The 20,201-nt window shown below is 30.0% G+C and overlaps 1 protein-coding gene across 1 annotated transcript in view; it reads right to left on the bottom strand.

Moving 5' to 3' along the window:
* The window catches only part of LOC145324527 (neurexin 1-like), a 45,177-nt gene extending 26,824 nt beyond the window's left edge, over nt 1–18,353 (bottom strand). The window contains exons 1-6 of the mRNA XM_080167110.1: nt 18,282–18,353; nt 17,712–17,820; nt 16,452–16,521; nt 10,756–10,827; nt 8,781–8,902; nt 8,311–8,392 (exon numbers count right to left, since the gene is read on the bottom strand). Of these exons, the coding sequence (XP_080023236.1) occupies nt 8,311–8,392; nt 8,781–8,902; nt 10,756–10,827; nt 16,452–16,521; nt 17,712–17,776 (411 nt within the window). The 5' untranslated portion in view covers nt 17,777–17,820; nt 18,282–18,353. The remainder of the gene's footprint in view (nt 1–8,310; nt 8,393–8,780; nt 8,903–10,755; nt 10,828–16,451; nt 16,522–17,711; nt 17,821–18,281) is intronic.
* Nucleotides 18,354–20,201: the final 1,848 nt, after the last annotated feature.

The raw sequence follows: 20,201 nt of genomic DNA on the forward strand, positions 1-20,201 counted from the left end.
TACTTTATGCAAAAATATTAGAGGCTACGCCCCTAGATGCATCAAGGGGCAATCAAGTTATTTAGAAGTCGGCCCGCTCCACAATTTACATTTTAAAAGTTTTTAAAAGTCACAGTTAAAACAAAATGTTTTTGGGAGGGTTGTAATTTTTTTAGGGGAAATTTCTCTTAGGTGGATGAAGTTACCATCTTCATAATAGTTATAAACCTTCCCTGGATCCAAAAGAATCTTTACTGTAAAGGAGAACCATATCTGTCCGGCGATTAGCGAGATATTTCGCTACAGACAAAAAAAGCTTACTACTTTATTTTGTGGGATAAAACACTTTGCGTCTATAACAATATGCGCTTGTGCTAGTACTAGGGCACACTGATACTAATGTAATCAGGGATCTTAAGGGATAAGTCAATAAGTGATAAATTGATATACATCCCAAATAATAATAATCAAATTATTTGTAGATTAATATTATTGGATGAAAAGTTTTGAACATCCAATAAAAATTCAACAAGTAAAACTAAAAATAACGTGGTTATAAAACTTTGGGTACCAGTGAAATTTTCATTTCTATATTCCCTCCATTCCTGAATGTATTTGAGACCCTGATCTATAATCTGTAGATTAGATAAATATATTTAGGATTTATATTATTATGTTATTATCATATATTTTTGTGCATTCATATATTTATTTTTTCCTTACAAAGTACATCCCTCATAAGAATCCAGTTTTTTTTTTAAATTTTGCAATAAATTATGTACAATTTTGTGTATACTTTTAAACTGATATTATGCTTAGTTTTTACACTCTACAAGTGTTGATGTTCGTTTTTCCTACTGTCTGAGTAAAAGCGAAGCTTTTCTACAATTAGGGTCTATACGTCAGTACGTGGATGGTAACTATCCTTCAAGCAGCGATTATTCTTGGAAGGTTAAAGAGCCATTTCCAAAAGTAGTTAAAAGCCTTCCATTAATGTAGGGAGAATCATATCGGTTCAGAGGCTGGTAAGATTCTAAGCTGTAGACAGACTGTCATTATGACAACTCGACTGAACACCGATTTAGAAGGGAAAGGGCAAATATAAGAAGGAAGTTGGTATGTAGTGGGGGGATGGGGGTCAAAACTGATATTTGTATAAGCCTAAATACTAAATATCTTCTGCAAACATGCTCTATACACTCTATATATAAAATATTAGGCTTAGATTAATACCAAAATCTAAATTTTTTTAGATAAACTGGTGATTGTTTGTTGTTAAGATACCCATTATAAAAGAACATAAAGTATACAATTTACTTTATCCGTTAGTATGTCACTCATGCTAAAAAATCATTTATATATTTATTGATTTACCCTATCATAATCTTTTTATTCTTTTTATATAATTCACTTTGTACTTTTGTTCGGCAGACTTCAAGTCTGTACGTGGAGGATTTTCTAAGATGCTATCAAAGAGAGACAGCTCAAATTTTTAGTAAAGATTCCTATGACATATGCGCAAGATTTGTATTTTTTGCATATTCAATCTCTTTCTTTTCTTTGTTATGAAAACTGGACATCTGCTCTATAACTCACTTTGTCCGTTTGTCGCTCAATCATTTTTTTGTCATTTCTGTTTCTGAACTAAGCCTAGTTCCATCCTGTGGCTTCGGGCAAATATAGTTAGCAAACACTACATGTGTAAAAAGACATCAAATATAGAAAGATAGATAGTTATGCAGATAGATAGTTAGATACCTAATGAATTAAACAAACAGAAGATGCTAAAGGGGCATTAAGATAGAAAGATATGTCGTTTGCAGAAATCTTATGAGATAAGACAATGATAAATTGGTATACGTCCATAATGATGATAAACAAAATTACTCCTTTTACATACGTAAATTATTGGTTAAAAAGTAGAGAACCAACCAATCATAATTCAACACAATTAAGTACCCAAAGTTTTTAAGCTCATAAATAACATAAATTTTGCAGTACCAATGAAATTTACAGACCAATGTTCCCTTTTCTATGGACATTTGATATTTATGTAGTAAGCAAATAACAGCTGTTATAAGATATTATAAATATAGTTAGATTTCAAATTTTCAGTATTGTTCTACAAAACAAATTTTAAGGAAGTTGTTTAAAAGTCAATGAAATATGCCTGTTTATGGTTAAGCTATACTCCTTATATATTCTTTTGCAAAGTCTTTAGTTTAGATATAAATATTTATCTATCTATCTATCTAAATATCCAACAGTATAATAGATAGATAGAGCCATCCAATAATTGTAAGCAAACACAGATTTGTAAAAAGACATTATCTGCAATATAGGTACAAACACAGATCAACTAGAAAACACTGAGTGAGAAAAAGAAAATAGAGAAAAAATAGATAGAAGGAGAACAAGCATGACATCATCCATAAAGCGAAGCTCTGAAATGGAAGGACAACGAACATTAACACTTGTAGATTGTCAGAACTGAATCAACAGAATATTAATGCATCATTACAAACAAAATTGTAAGTAAATTTGTTGCAAAACTGCATAAATAGATGATACTGTTCAAGGATATACTTACATTTTTTAGACTTGCTTATAGAGATGCTTCGCTTATAACATTGTACCTTGTTGTAATAGAAATCAGTTTTCAAAAAATCATAAGAATCGGATAATTTTAACATACAAAAATGTGTTGTCAAAAAAGTTAAAAATCGACATGTTTAAAATTGACGTAGTGACATTCTGGTGTTGATTATAGAGTTACTACGCTTTCTAAATTGTACCTAACTACTACAGGAATCATCATGCAAAGTTTGGAATCGATAGGACAATTCTAATCTGTTTAAATTAACGAAAAGAGCTAACTGGCGTACGGACAGACCCACCCTAATTATAGAAAAGCTTCGCTTTTAAAAAGAGAGATATTTAAATTAAATGAGGTTGGAATAAAGGGAGAAAATAACAATTTATTTTAGAAAATTTGGGTATAGTCCTTTTCACGACATCCCTCCATAAGGAGCGATTCTTCGTATTTTTCACAGTAGCTTTTCTCCTATTTCTAGCCCCTGCGGGGGGCTCTAACCCTGCGGGGCCAATTACCTAACCCTGTGGGGCAATCACCTAACACAATATAACCTAACCTAAAATAACCTATTAAAAGCCATTTTAAAAATACGAAGAATCGCTCCTTATGGAGGGATGTCGTGAAAAGGACTATACCCGAAAATTTATATTAGGTAGAATAAGAAAATGTTATATTAAAGCCCTAAAACTAAGACTAAAACCCTATTAATAGGGACACAGATACTATTAGTTACTCGGAGGTTACCAAATCTTCCCACTTTGGATAAAACCCATGGTGTTAGGCAGGTACGTCTACGGTTTTTATTTTATTTTGAAAGGGGTAATATAAGGACTAAAGGTTTAAGGGCAAAATTTTGAGAAGGGTAAAATAAGGGGTTTTTAAAGGTTTGAAGGGAGTAATCTAATGCATTTTAAAAATTTGAAGGGGTCAAATGAGGGGTTTCAAAGTTTGTGGGAGGTATTCACCGTTTTACCCTTCTCCCCCCCCCCTCCCCCCCATTCCTTGGATATCTAGGGACGCAGTCACTATTAAATAAAATAATGCTAGAGAAACTGAGGAGAAGATTACATAACAAGGTTAGAACTTGTTTTATAATCTAAACTAGAAAGATCAAGGCTAAAAGTTACTTTCAACTTGAAAAGGGATTGTAGAAGAAAAGATTAACCCTTTACCAAAATACTCTATTTGGTATACAGGCGGCTTCTTCAAAAGCCTATATGGAAAACTTTAAATAAAACCCACTAAGAACAAATTTGAAGAACTCGTTCAGTGGTTAGTCAGATCTTAACGAAGAAATAAAACAGTGGGACTCAAATCAACGCCTTATAACACACAGGGAAAATTACTTATTCCCAATAAAGTTCTTTTTTGGTTTATGATTATTGGTCTGGGGATTTATCGTTTATTATCTTCTCCCTGCACTCCTGGTTAAGTGTTATAAAAAAAGATTGATTAAAGGACAGAATGTAAAAAGGCAGTGAAGTTGAAATCTGCATACTAAGGTCAAGGATTTCTGTGGACAACTAAGGATAATGTTAGATTTATTTTGGAGTAATGTTTAATTTCAACCCCCTTCCCCCTTACGTAAAAATTTTGCAAAGTATGAAATATATAAAGGTCCCCAATAGAACAAATTAGAAATGGTCATTAAAAGTCTTTTAGAAAAAAATGTAAAAAAGTCTTTCAAAAAAAGGGCCCAGATATAAAATGATAATAATAACAAGTATGACAAAACCCATATAATAATATTTTTAAAACAATTTTTTTTAAATCTATGTTATTAACGTCTGTACCATTGTAATTGTATAATTAAATTTTTTTTGCAATATCTATTATAATTCTAAAATATTTATTAACATTTTAGGAATTTTTTAGGCTAGAACCCGAAAATTCTTTATAAGTAAAGTTGAAGCCTTTCACATTAAACAGCTATTAATTACCGTTTTCTTTATAGATTTATTTAGGAACATAGTGATAGCCTGACGAAGAAGTAACTAGAGTAGAGAAATCTACACGAGACATTTCAGAAGACTTCCATTTTCCAATTATTTTACCAAATTGACGGACGGATAGAGAAAGTAAATTGCAGAAAAGCTTTGTATTTCATAAAACGGCCAATCCAATCAAAGACTTGACCATAATACCTTTTAAGTTAATACTGTATAGGATTATAAAAGGATTATCATTAACAGACATATGCATACAATCACACATACACACACACACAATCACACACACAAACACCACACACAATATAATCTACACACACACACAAATACTTGTTCTTATCAGAGTAAAGACAGAAACATGTATTACTTTGGTTTTTCCCCTTTTACTTCTTATGACTATATTATTACTTCTTCTCTCTCTTACACAAACACACACACACACACATACGCACACACACATACACACACACACACACACACACACACACACACACACACACACACACACACACACACACACACACACACACTTAAATATTACTGGATAATCTGGTAAGCCCTGTCCTAATTTGGCTGACCTCTAGACTTATTCACTTACAACAATTTTTAACCACAAGTTTTTTCTTCCTAGATTCACTGGTTCACATATCAGAAACACTTTTTGAAACAGCGGTTTACAAATTTTGGCCCTAACTATACAGGTTGCTTCAAATAACTCCCAAAGATTTTGGTAACAAAAATATCTATCTGATTTGAACACTTGACCATCTTATCCAAAAATTTCAGAATATGCTTATCCAAATGAGTTGCACTTTTCAGAGAAGCTTTGTAAATGTCTTGGGGTGGTTTCAGGCTTTTTCCATACCTACCTGCCCATAAGCTTGGTAGAAGAAACAAGTGTATGTTAAAAAAAAACTGATATGTTGTTTGGAATTTCCAAATTTATAATTATTTTGCTGAAATGTACTAATTATGTGTCAAATTATTATATTTATTTAGTAAAATTTCAAATAATATATAATGTTTTTGGAAAATTTATCATATATCATGAAAGCAAAAATCTTTTATTTAGTTTTTTACATAAAGGATTCTAAAGTTTTAAGCTAGCTGCTGAAAATAATAATCAAGTTAATTATTTCTATAAGATCAAATATTACTTTTATTCAGGAATTTTTAATTCTTTTTAATGTTTCAAAAGAATTAAATGAGATTAAGGATTTCCAATTTTCAAATTTCTGCTATGTAATCTCAATGTGATTTCTTATAATCCTTTTGTTTAACTTTGCTGAAAAATATGTTAACAATAGAATTTATAATTCTATTCATTTATAAAATTGTAATGTCAACTAAAATTTCACATTTACAATATACATTTAATCCTAAAATAATCCTTATATAAGAAGAATAGGATGTTTGGGTGTGTTTTTATACATAAAGATCTTACTAAACTCTTGACTGAAATAGTTCACCTTTACAGTGAAGCTTTATATAGGTCAAGGAAGATGTATAACTATTTTGGTAGTGGGTCTCTGTACTGTCTGACTGTAAATTATGATTAGGAAAAATTATACCTTAATTTTTTTCTTTTCTTTTTTAAACAAAAAAAAAGTGAATTGTTGGCATAGTTGCTAGTATTAAATGAATGTTAAATCAAGCCTTGGAAAATTAAATAAGATCTTGATAAACACAAAATCTTTACAAAAAATGGTTCACATTAAATAATCAACTTAAAATATAAAAAGCAAAAAGTTGTTTTGATTATAATTCTATTAATTCTCTTTTCCATGAAACTGGAAGATATTTATTTCAATGTGAGGTAAGAAGATGGAACTGAAATATATTGCACTGGAGAAAAAAATGGAAATCCAAAATAAATGTGCAATTTATCTTGCTGCACTTTTCTTCTGAATCAGATGAAATTAGCATCTCATGTTTTTTCATTTCCCTCTTTCTCTCCTTCCAGTTATGTGTTTTTCAAAATTTTATTTTCAGATCCAAAGTTTTTACATTTTTTTATTTAAGTATGAAGACCTTTTCAAAAACATAAATCCGTGTAAACTATAAATAAATATTTAAATTATAAATAATCTAAAATTAATATATTTGCCCTGATTATCTAATTTCAAATAAATATTTATTTACAAATGAAATTTGATACCATTAAGATATTATTTATCAGAAGTTGCTATTCTATTTGTGATATTTCTATTTCAATTTTGCAAGATATCAATTTGCCTGCAAAGGTTTGCAGAAAGATGTGCGACAACATTCAATATTCTCTTTATTCCACAAATATACATTTAGAGTTTTTGAGTGTTTCCATATCTTTTCAATATATTTCTTATTAGATTCCATATGTTTTCAAATGATAACTTTATTGATAGAATATGATATAAGCTTATTTTTTTGTTGATAATGAATCAAAAAACATTACATCTTCAAAGATTGATTATTGATTCTGAAAGTTTTTAACGGATACTTGAAAAAGTCAAGGGGGATGTTAAGGTTTAAAGGATGTAAATACCTCAGGGGTTTTATCAAATCCCCTCTATTTTGACAAAAGGGTTATACATCCACTTACTGCATGCTTTTGTTTCAAAACCCAGATCCAAATTATAATACCAAAGTCTAAGGCACTATTAATTTTGATCATTAAAAACTTCTATCACTTTAACTGTATAAGCTTTTTCTTTTTACATTTGATTAACATTTCATAATAATGTGTTATAAATGTGTACAAGCTAAAGCATTTTTTTCAATTTTTTACTCAAAATGTCTCATGTCTACCATGTCACCAATTTACCTTTTAAGATATCAAAACTTGAACAGTTTGATAAATGTGGAAATACTTCATATTTTTCAAGTATAATCTTCATTTTTTTAGGTTTTTTTTGGATGGATATAAATCTAAGTTTAGAATAAAGTCTCCAGCTCATTAAAATAGCTGAAACCATGTCCCTGCACAGTTCCATTGAAATGCATTTTTAAGGTAGTTTCTTTGCTTCTGTTAGTATTTATTTAGGGAAAAGGATTTATATGGTGTGGGTTAATGGAATTGAGATTGGTCTCTAAATAAAGGGAGTAAGAGGGATGACAATACCACATTATCACAGATCAACAAACACAAACAAATATACACTCACACATGACACACACAATAACACACACACACACACACACAAACTACACAAAATAATCATTTGCACGCTATCATTATCATCATATTGAGTTATATACACAAATATACACATACATCATACTATTAGTCAAATACACTAATACATAACATATTCATAAAAGATAAGTATAAAAGTATATAAAATAAATACACAATATATTTATATTCTTTTACAAATTAAATATTTTGAAGGCAACATTAATTTTGGAAATCTTAGATTTTAGCAGGGATTTATAGGAATAAGACAATGAACAATAAATTGATTTATACCTATTCTATATAGATTAAAGTTATTGGTGGAAAAGTTTAACCACAATTAGTTTGTACCAACCAATCAAGATTTCACTCAAGTCAACGAATGACAGAGTAAAACTTTGGGTACCAGTATAATCTCCTTTTAAGGTTATTTCAGGGTGGAGAAAATATCTTTAAAACTGAAAAAAAATCTAGGTAAAATATGGGGGTTTTCAAGTATAAAAAGAGCGTTACACTTACATAGAATAGTATAAAACCTGCCCTGAAATAACTAAAGCTTTAATGAATATTATACTAACTTATTTAGTTTTAAGATGTTTTGAATATAAATTTGTTATACATAGAAAACTTACCTTATAAGCCATCATATTTTGATTGGTAGGTTGGGCGAATTCGTCTACTGCATAGATCAGATTCTTAATCTCACCAGAAAACCTAAAATTTATTTATTTTTATTCTTAAAAGCGAAGCTTTTCTATAATTAGAGTTGGTCCGTCCTTCCGTAAAGGTTAGGTAACGGTCATCTCTTTTCGTTAATTTTACTAAAGTTAGAGTTGTCCTCTCGATTTAAAACTTTGCATAAGGATTCCTATAACAGTTAGGTATAATTTAGAAAGCCTAACAACTCTAAAATCGTTAAAAGAGTTCAAGTTCGTTTGTCCTACCGCTTCAGAGCTTCGCTTTTATGGATATCATAATGATGGAAAATAATCAATCAAATGATAAGTCGATAATATGTAACCAAAAATAATGTCAGGCTTAATAAAACTTTCAGACAAAGGTCGTGTACGTAATGATATGTTATCAAAAATAAATATTGTACCTTGGCTCGAATACTACAGAGGGTAGGGCTAGGGTGGCCATCTTACTGGTGTACCACAGGGGTAGCCCTCCTATGTACAGGTACGAGTTTGTTGTGTAGTTACCTAGCTGCTTGTCTTCTCCCTAGATAGATAGATAGATAGATGGATAGATAGATAGATAGATAGATAGATAGATAGGTAGATAGATAGGTAGATAGATAGATAGATAGATAGATAGATAGATAGATAGATAGATACGAGTTAGGTACAGGTACGAGTTTGTTGTGTAGTTACCTAGCTGCTTGTCTTCTCCCTAGATAGATAGATAGATAGATGGATAGATAGATAGATAGATAGATAGATAGATAGGTAGATAGATAGATAGATAGATAGATAGATAGATAGATAGATAGATAGATAGATAGATAGATAGATAGATAGATAGATAGATAGATAGATAGATAGATAGATAGATAGATAGATAGATAGATAGATAGATAGATAGATAGATAGATAGATAGATAGATAGATAGATAGATAGATAGATAGATAGATAGATAGATAGATAGATAGATAGATAGATAGATAGATAGAAAGATAGATAGATAGATAGATAGATAGATATAATCGGGAAGCTAAACTTAAAGTGCCATTTAGAAAGTTAGATTGTTCCCAAATATAAATCTTTACATATACAGGCTTTAAATACCATTTATTTAAATTTAATACTTAGAATTAGCATATTATGTAAAGAAAGGGTTTGTTTAGTATATGAATTTATTTAAAATTCTAGACACAATGCGAAACAATGAATAAAATATATGTATACAAAATAAACAGGGTGATAGAAAAATGTTGTGGCAATAAATGTACAATATAGATGTATAGACCTGGCCCAATTAGAAGACCCTTTTCGTCTGCTTTTTGTGTTTATATTTCCTACTCTATTAGCTGATTACATAGAATTAATGCAAAATCGAGTCAGGGTCTCCGTCTGTGGGCAGAGTTACATATAGCTTATGCCCTCTCTATTATTTTACTTTAATGTTTACAGTAAAGCACAAGCCTTCCTTCTTATAAATAGTAAATGAGTGCTTTGATTAAAGTAATTTAAGTATTTCAAATAGATCACGGGGTGGTTTTTTAACTATTTTACTTGTAGCAAGCTTGTTAAGGTTTAAGGTTATTTTTCTACTCTTCCCTACTCTTCTACAGAGCTTATTTTGTTGATTGTCAACACTGAACCAATTTAAATTACTGTTTTTTTTCTCCATTTCTTGTCACTTTTTCAATTTAAGTACCCGTTACAAATGTGAATCTTTAGAAAACCACCCTGTAAATCTTTTAAGATATTCATGTAACATCTATGTATTTGTTTTATGAATAAATTAACACATCATTTAAATTATATAATTTCACCTTTATTTTCTAAAATTTTAATATAATGTTTTCCTAAATTGTCTATCCCTTATGTTTGTCTGTTAAAATCTCTTTAACCACTGAACCGTTTAAATCATTTATTTAAGGAAAGCTTCACAAAGGTCAATGGTTTTAGGCTGTTTGATTTTAAAAATTAAGGCATGGGAGGTTTCAGGCTATTTTACTAACATATGTTACATCATCTATATAAACGGGAGTATTTCTATAAATTATTCTATAATATTTTTCAATTTAATAAATTTGTACGTTATAAAAAGCGCAGCAATTTTATAGTTCTTATAGTCAGTGCGTCTATTTTAGCTTATTGTAAATCAAATTTTGATATTTAATTAATTAAAGCATCAAAAGATTAATTCTTAAAATCATAGTTGACGAACGACCAAAATTTCATTATACCTTTTCTCTCCTTTATGTAAAATTGTTTTGGGCTCTTTATATCTATGTATTACTATATTTCTACATCAATTACCCAAAATTTACCAGTCTTTCTATCTATATTTCTTCAAAAATACCTATTTTTATCACCGCAGCTGCTCTATAAATAGTTTAACTTACATTTGATGTTTTTGAAGACGTAGCAGCGTCAACTTGCAAACTCACCCGCCCACCAAACATACTGATTCGAACCTAAATATATAAGAATAGTTATTTATCGCAGAGTATTATAAACAGCTTTCCACGGATATAAAAATGTACAATTCTAACATTAAAAGTAGTGTTTTTAGCCCCGGGTAACAAAACTGGTTTTTAATATCATGATTGTACATTTTAATATTCGTACAAACTGGATATAATACGATAAGGTACATGATTTTTCAGTTTGCTTTAGAACCGGTTTGAATCCAGCTAATATTAATCGGTTTCGAAGCCATACTGGAAATGAAAAACTAAAAAAGATAATTCTTGTTGCTAATCATTCAAATAGCAAAAATATGAATTAATGCATCTTTGACTTTAAAATCACATTTGATAATATAATAGGTATATTATATATTGTTTCTAAAGGTGAAAGTTGATAAACATTTTGTTTTTTTAACTGCAGAAAGGTTTAATGCTAAAAACAATGTCAAATATCATCATAGGATGTCTATCTGTCCGTCTGTATGTCCGTTTTTGTCAGGGTCATACAAACCCCTTTTAAGGTTTGCTTTAGAACGGTAGCGAAGGACATTGCTAACTGCCTGACCGATTTGGTTCTCCTTTTTAGTAAACCTTCGAAAAAGTCCAGGGAAAGATCATAAATATTCCTTTCACCCCAGAATAAAACGCCCCAGAAAGTAATGACCCCCATAACTTTGTTTTTACTTTTTCATTTTAAAACTAAATTAATATTGGAGGGGGGGGGGGGGTCGGTTTCCTCCCTCTCTACCCTCTAAATAATCTTATATACTGTGCACATAATATATACATTTTAATGATCGCTCAGGGAGATTAGTTTTATTATCGTGTAAACTTGAAATTGTTTTAAAATAGTTTCGTGAGTGGTTCACACTGCGGTGGACTTTAGCGCTAGCATACAGGGATACGTGTATGCAAGAATAATTTTATTTTTAAAAGCAATAGATGTGTAAGTATAGAAGTATAGACAACTACTTGGCATATTCTAGCATAGTGCTTTCTGCCCTGCAGCGACTTTGTTGTGTTTATATTTCTGACGCTGTTGAATTATATTCGAAGACTCAATTATTGAAAGTCGGCATTGGGTCTCCACCCCGTGGGTAAAGTTACAAATAGATCATTCTTCATCTATTCTTTTATTAAGGCATAAGGCAATTAAGAAAATATCATACACTTTATTTTGATTAGGGGGAAGGGTATTGAAAAATTAAAATAGGAAAAATAAACATCCGTTCTTTCTTATTTTTATCTTTAAAAAGAATTTTTTGAGCTCCTTGCTTGAATGTAAAGAAAACTATTTGACAATACTAACATCCGTGGGTTTTAGCGGCAAAATCCAAACTTTTTTAAAAATCAAAAACTGGATCTATTGTAATTTAAATTAAGCATGTAAATACATTCAATGCCTGATAGATTTTAGCAGTAATAGCAATTGTTGGATCATCATTTTAAACAGTCAATCTGAGGAAAGGCTAAAAAAGATGCATTGACTCCAAAAACCAACAAAATCAAATCAACCAGCACTTTAAAAATTGTTTTAAATCTTTTTATAAAACCTCAAGAATTATTTTTGCAAATATGAAAATGTTCTGTGTTCAAGCAGGCATGGAAATGGGTTCATATACTTCTTATTCTGCAATCCAGGTCATCATACAGTCAATTTACTTTTTTGTAATAAAATTAGATTGTACATTTTTAAGAAAAAAGAATTTTTTGCCCGCCCTGAAATGAGTTATTTCCTTTTATGAGAATTTTTTTTTAGTTTTCCTATATATTGCACTGCTTTGTGGACAAAAAAGTAAGACTTGCTTAATCACAGTTTATCAAAGCCCGATGGAATAGAACCCCGTTAGGATAGGATTAGCAGGATTAGACCAGCTTGCAGTGGACAGAAATATGTTTTCAAAAATATATATGAGAAGGTGGCCGGTAGTTTGATGGACATGAAATATGATTAGGTGAAAGCAGCAAAATGTGTAGATTAAGCTTTTTTAAACTAGTAATACCTATTTTTTTTACAAATATTTCATTTTTTAAATGCCTCACAAATAAATTCATTATCTCTGTTAACAATATTCAAAATTTGTAAGGAATCTTAAGGGACAAGACTATGGATAATATATAGATGTAAATCACCAGTACTTAAAAACAAAATTGGCTCTTCTGTAAAATAAATTTATTGGTTTCAAAGTTTACAGTGATCGTACTCAAAGTATTTTTTCAATGAATGAAAAATGATGTTTAAAAAACTTTGATTACTAGTATAATATACAGTTCAATGACCCCTCCCTCCATGCATGTTTGTACATTTTAGTAAATTAATTGTGTTTATAATTTGCTATCCACAGCACACACCAGTAAATAACATTTGGCAAGTACTTACTCACTACTTTTAGGGTATACCAAGCTTTTAAATTAAAGGGAGGCATGTAATTTTAAAAACTACAATTGTAATCAAAATAAATTAGATATATTATTATAGAAATATTTAAAACAAGGGATTGGTCTCCATTTTGGCATTGAAAAATAGGTTTCATAATAAAATACAAGTGCTATGATTTTCATGTATTGGCAATTTTAAGCCTTTTTAGTCTTCGGACAAAATTTTTCTGTTTATACAGTACACTGCTCCTATTAGAGAGAATATATTATCTATATATTAATTAGTCAATGTTAATAGAAGCCAAACATAGGTTTACGCACACAAATGTGCACGCTAATTCTCTTTTTATCCCCTGACGGTCAACCCACCAATGATAAGTCTACATCATATGTGTATTAATTCACCTGAGTGAAGCATATGTGTGTTTTCCCCTTTCCCACAGGACTCACAAAGCTCCCTAACAAAAAAATTAAGACTAACATCCAGACATTGGCTTGTATAAGTTTCCGTGGTTTGAATTGTAAGAAGTTTTGAAAAAATATCTAATTATGTAATACATTTCATAATCTTAATTAAAAGATAAAATCTAAAAAAATAGACTGCTAAAAGGATAACAAAATCCATTACAGTATAGATGATACAAAACATTTAACTGTTATTTGACTTTCATTTGTCATTCACATGAGAAAAAACAAATAAATAAGACCTATACTGACAAATGCAATATTTGTTTTATTTATTTTGTAAGGACCCAATCCATAGGGTTTGAAGTAGAAATACAATTGTTATTTACTTTGTTTCATTCATCTAATAAGCCTACTTGAAATATTATTCTATTATAGAATAGGTTTGCTCTCCAAAATGTCTTGGCCATTATGCAGTATTTTTCCTTTGAAATACTTTATTTAACCCTCTTTTCACACATACATTTAAAAAGCATTTTATACACAATTTCGCACACACCTACACATACAGAAGGATAAAATGCCACATTTAAACAAAATAAATTATACCTTAGGAAAATTTATATGTATAAAATTGATGAAAAACAGTGAATTGGATTTACTTAAAGATTTACTTGACTAAAAAGCTAATTTATTAGACAATTGTACAGCTAAAAATGTATATATTAAAAACAAAATTATTAGAAATTAATAGCATGGAATAAAAAATAGGAAAATACAAACATCAACAACATGCTTTCATTTAAAAACATGATCATAATATTGTTTGTAATACGGATCATGGAATGTACAATGAACATTCCAAAAATTTTGTCCAAGAAGGTGGAAATAATAATAAAAAATACTGTTATTGATACAGTTCCATTTTAAATATGATAATAGTTATTTATCACATCATTTATAAACAGCTTTCCGCAGAAAAAAATGTGCAGGCTATAAAAACTGGTTTAAATCTTATGATTGTACATTTTTATATTCATAGCAAACTGGATATAATATGGAACACATAATTTTTCAGTATGACTGATAACCTGTTCTAATCCAATGGATATAAAACGGTATCAAAGCGATACGGGAAAATATAAAAAACAAAAAAGTAAATTCTGACCATATCAACCTTTAAACGTCGAGAGAAAACAAATTTGCTTTGAGGATTTATTAATTATTTTCTTTAACATCTTTCTTATGTGAAAACTTAAATGAAGGTTTAGTGAAAAAGTTATTTCGCAAACTTTCAGTTACCTTAACTTTTTTTATGTTTTACCTGTTTTTTTTTAGGTTTGTTTATTCTACTATATAAAGTAGTATAATTTTTTTATTTGTAGCCTGAGATTTTAATAACTACTGAACCTATTAAGTTCTCCATTAAAATAAAGCTTTACATCGGTCCCGTGATTGTTTTGGACTTTATTATGTATAGATTAAGTCTTAAACTAGTTTTAGGCTATTTTTCTGTCCTTCACTTTCGCTTCAAACTTAGTGTCTCAAGATGCTAGGGGTGCAACCGCAAGTTACTTCATTTAAGCTATACTTAAATGTACAACTTGTACAATTTTCAGCAGGTAAGTCTATCTGTAAATAACGCTTTCACAGAACTAGTTATTGATTTAAGCATCTGTTATAAATGTTCTTGAAATCACAATAATATATGCCAAAACTATTAAATGGTTGTGCAAGAGAGTCTGTATGACAGTAAATAATACCCTAACTTTAGGAAAACCTCGCTACTATAAATAAAATATTAAAAACACATAAAATTATTAAATATGATGTTATTTTAAATAACATATTGAAAATACATATCAAAAATCTATTTGTTTAATAGTAAAGTATTCTTTTTTATTCAAAATGTTGCTATTCTACTTACTCTAATGTTAAAATAAATATTTTATCTGCCATAACTAAAGTAAAAATGAAAATGTTGAAAATGAATATAAATTCTTATTGAATTACATGTCTGTATATTATAGTAGAGGGAATATTATGTCAATCAACCATTCAATACTCACACACACACACACACACACACACATACAAACACAATAACATTTCAAATGAAATTACACCAAACTCCGCTGATTTTTATATATTATTAAAAGAGAATATTATCTATAATTTACCAATACTGGTCAGTAGTCGTTCTATTTTGCTTTACAAATATTTTAATTTTTCTGTATCTTTATTTACAATTTATTTAAAACCCATTTTTATAGGTTTTTAAAACATAAATAAGTCATTTAACAAGGATGACAACATCAATATGTAGCGAAGCAAAGAAAAATCAAGGATAACAATACTGATAGGAAATTTGAAAAGCATACTTGATGCTTTGAAAAACAGGTAATATAATTTTAATACAGTCATCCAAGAAAATGTTAAAATCGGACCTAAAAATATCTGCAAAAAAGCAGCCCGACTGCCATTGGATGTTTTTAAAGTTGATTATGCTACCTAATGGTGGGAATGCTGAGAAGAAGTCTATCTTTTATAGGAGCCGAATAAATCACGTTTCCCCCAAACGTATCTTCGCTACTCAAAATATCTATCTATCTACTAACCGTATGCCAGGCCAAATCAGATAGATTTAGTCCTATGCTAAGAATCTCAAGCTCTGATGGTATGTCTGTCTGTCTCTCTCTGTATATCTATCTATCTATCTCTATACTAACCTTATGCCAGGCTGAATCAGATAGATTTTGTCCTATGCTAAGAATCTCAAGCTCTGATGGTATGTCTGTCTGTATGTCTCTTTCTCTGTCTATCTAACTTTCTATCTCTATACTAACCTTATGCCAGGCTGAATCAGATAAATTTTGTCCTATGCTAAGAATCTCAGGCTCGTTACCTACATGCCATCTTAATAAAACAATTTATACTAATAATAGCTGTTTTAGATCTTACTAAACATACACATACAAAAGATTAAGACTTTAAGGTAGATTAATATTTAGGAAAGATCATTTAACTTTTCATTTTTTTCAATTGAGAATTAATTGAAGACTTCTCTTTTTAAAAGCGAAGCTTTTCTATAATTAGGGTCGGTCCGTCCGTCCGTACGTCCGTCCGTCCGTACGTCCGTCCGTCCGTCCGAGATAGATAGCTTTTATTCGTTAATTTAGGCATGTTAGAATTGTCCTATCGATTTCAAACTTTGCATGATGATTCCTGTAGTAGTTGGGTACGATTTAGAAAGCGTAGCAACTCTATAATCATTACAAGAATGTCCGTACGTCCATTTTAAACATGTTGATTTTTCTACTTTTTTAACAACAAATTTTCAAGTGTTTTAATTATCCGTTTGATCTGATTTTTGGTATATTGATTCCTGGGACAACAAAGAACAATATTATAAGCGAAGCAACTCTATAATCAAGTCCAAAAATGTAAGTATGTCCATAAACATTATCCTGTTTTTAAGCAGTTTTTCAACAAATTTACCTACAATTTTGATTCGACATTTATACATTTATGTTCCGATTTTTCAGTTCAGATACTATACAAGTGTTAATGTCCGTTTGTCCTACCGTTTCAGTGCTTCGCTTTTATGGATGTTGTCATCCTTGTTAGAGTTGTGAAGGGGGGTGAACACCTAGGGTTGTATACCCAAACCTCTTAATATTGCCATGGCGGGAACCCGGTATTAGTGTCGGACTGATTATGACGTAACAAAAAAAATTAGCCAATGAGAGGCTACTATGAATTTTACCATTGGTCAATAATGTCCTCTCATTGGCTATTTTTTTTTGTTACGTCATAATCAGTCCGACACTAATACCGGGTTCCCATGGCGGGTTTATAATTCCTGCTACACCTTCCTCAAGTATATCTGGTTTCTACAAAATTTTAAAAAATCTGAGGCTATCTATAGTGCCTATAAAAAACGACATAATTTAATACAAATGACCAATGATATGCCACTACTCTACAATGGCAGTACAGTATACATTTTATTTGAATAATAGTAGGTCAGTATGACGTCATTTTTTATAGGTATTACAAAAGCTTCCAAATATCCACCTGGAAAACTTTTGAACTAAACAACTTACCTAAATCTAAGATTTGATTGTACAAGCTTGACTTCTAGAAAGTCATAGTAACCACCATCATCCATGTAAACTAACAGACCATTAGGATTCTGGGTCCGAAATTCAAATTCTGGAAAAAATAATAATATTGCATTATGGCTTAAAAATCTAATAATATCCACTTAAATAGAACTGGTTCCGAGCCATACTCAAAAGTAAAGCATCGAATTATATTACAGACAATTTTCTACAAATGATATAATGAAAAGCATAATATTTATACCACTTTTATTTTACTATCTGCGAAAAGCTGCCTATAATACGATGTTAGCCCGGGCCTTCACCACTGTGCATGCGTGAGGCGAACTAAACTTGTATTGATCTTTTTTATATTTTTTTTATCCGCGGAAAGCTATATATAAACATATTGGGTAAAATATCACACAAAAAATTTAGGTTAGCCTAGAGGTAAGAGTTTTTTAGGATTTATATATTTTTTATATCCATCCAATGCTAGGAAATTCTTTAACTCCGAGGTTAGCCTTATTAATATAATTTTACCATTGTCCCAGAAGAAAATAAAATAGTTACCTAACGTTGAATTTATTGAGATGAACCACTTTTGGAATTGAGCGTAGGACTGAGGGCTCCCGGACAGGTACAGGCCTGGCGGTCAGTAGGATTCATTTCATATCATATTGACTATCTACCAATGGCTATCTATCTACTTTATTTAATAAAATAAGTCCATAGGTTCTTTCCCTCAAAGTGCTAGAGAGCATAGAAACCCTCATTCTCATTTTAAAATTAAGAATAAGGGAGGTTATTTTTTTCTATAAGTAAATCCTGAAAGGGGCCTAACCCTGCAGGAGATTATACCTGCAGGACTAACCTATACCCAAAATAAATAACCTAATATTAACGCAAACATAAGAAAAACTACCCTCCTTGTAATTTCCATTTAATTTAATTTTAGGAAAACTGCTAGTTCATGATTATAGTTTTGATTGAATAGCAAAAGGTTTTATAATATAAATATTTATTCTATACTTTGTATATTTTTAGAGATTTCTTATCATTTTGAATAATTGTAATCTATCTATCTATCTATTTGGCAATCTAACAAACCCGATAAATAAAAGGTTGATTCGTCTTATCAGACAAAAGTGTATTAAAACTTTTTTCCTTCGGATTCTTAAATAAATCAGATAAACAGAAACAATGATAGAGAGAATACGGATCTTATAGACTAAAGTAACTGGATGTATGCTTGTATATGTGATATATATTCTATTATATAAAGTAGTACGGTTTTTTGTCTTTAGCTTAAGTTCCGATAAATACTGAACCGAATCAGTTGTCAATTTTTGGGAAAGTTTACGTAGGCTAGGGTGGTTTTCTGATATTTTGATTTTAGATTTTAGTGTTTGGTTGGTTTTATACTTTTTATTGCACTTCCTTCCCCTAAAAATTCAGAGCCCCTAGATGCTAGAGTCGCATATATATTTGAATGTTTTCTTTTATATCATTGATCCTTCCCTGAATTAACAAAACTATGTATAAAATCTAAAGCTAAAAGAAGAAAAAAGTTCGGCACAACGGAAGAAAATACTTTTTCCATTTAGAGAAGCAAAATAATTACATTCTTAGAAACGCACCTACTCTATAGTTGCAATGTTTTCGTACGTTCGTTAAACATTTTCTTAAAGATAAATCAGAGAAAAACAAAAAAAATAATCAGATTTTAAACTTGAAACTCAGGGTTAAAAGGGATAAATGGCCGATAAATTGATGTATATCTCCAATGATGATACTCAAAATTACCCCTCAATAGATTACAATTAGAGGTTTAAACGTTTGGACACTCAATTTTGTGAACCAACCAATCAAAATTCAATAACAGTCCCCAAAGTTGTTAAGCCAGCTGTATAAGAAAACGTAATTATAAAATTTTGGGGACTAGTTTAAACAGCCCAAAAACTAACCCATCCCTGATGTTAAAGACCTAATTATCAAATGTTTTACTAAGGTCTAGCTGACTTTATTTCTACTAAACTAAACGATTAAAGTTTTTGATTAGTATAAAACGGGGGAAAAGGTCCTATAAAACATAGTTTTTATGGAATCTAGAGCAAAATTTGTACTATTATATTTTTTTGAAAATAGACATTTTATTCTTAGAATAACTAAATTATATTAAAGGAAGCCTTGCAAGAAATACCACGCTTTAACTGCTGAAAGACTGCCACAAGTAGACCAAATACCCCAAAGTTGAAGCCTTCAGCTTCTATAACAAAAAAGTTCTAGGCATTTTAAAATGACATTTTATGTACAATGAAAATTTTGAAAGAATTGCAATGCTCATGTTGACAACTTTGAAATTAAACTACGTGGCCTAGAAACAAAATTATAAGCTTATTTTTGTAATAAATTTAGGTTTCCAGTAACTACTTATATTTTTACAATAAAAATACCCATTTTTATAGTCAAAATCATTAAAAAAAATTAAGT

This window comes from Acartia tonsa, chromosome 7 (assembly GCF_053477335.1).
Source record: "Acartia tonsa isolate MP-2025a chromosome 7, ASM5347733v1, whole genome shotgun sequence".
Lineage (NCBI taxonomy): Eukaryota > Metazoa > Arthropoda > Copepoda > Calanoida > Acartiidae > Acartia > Acartia tonsa.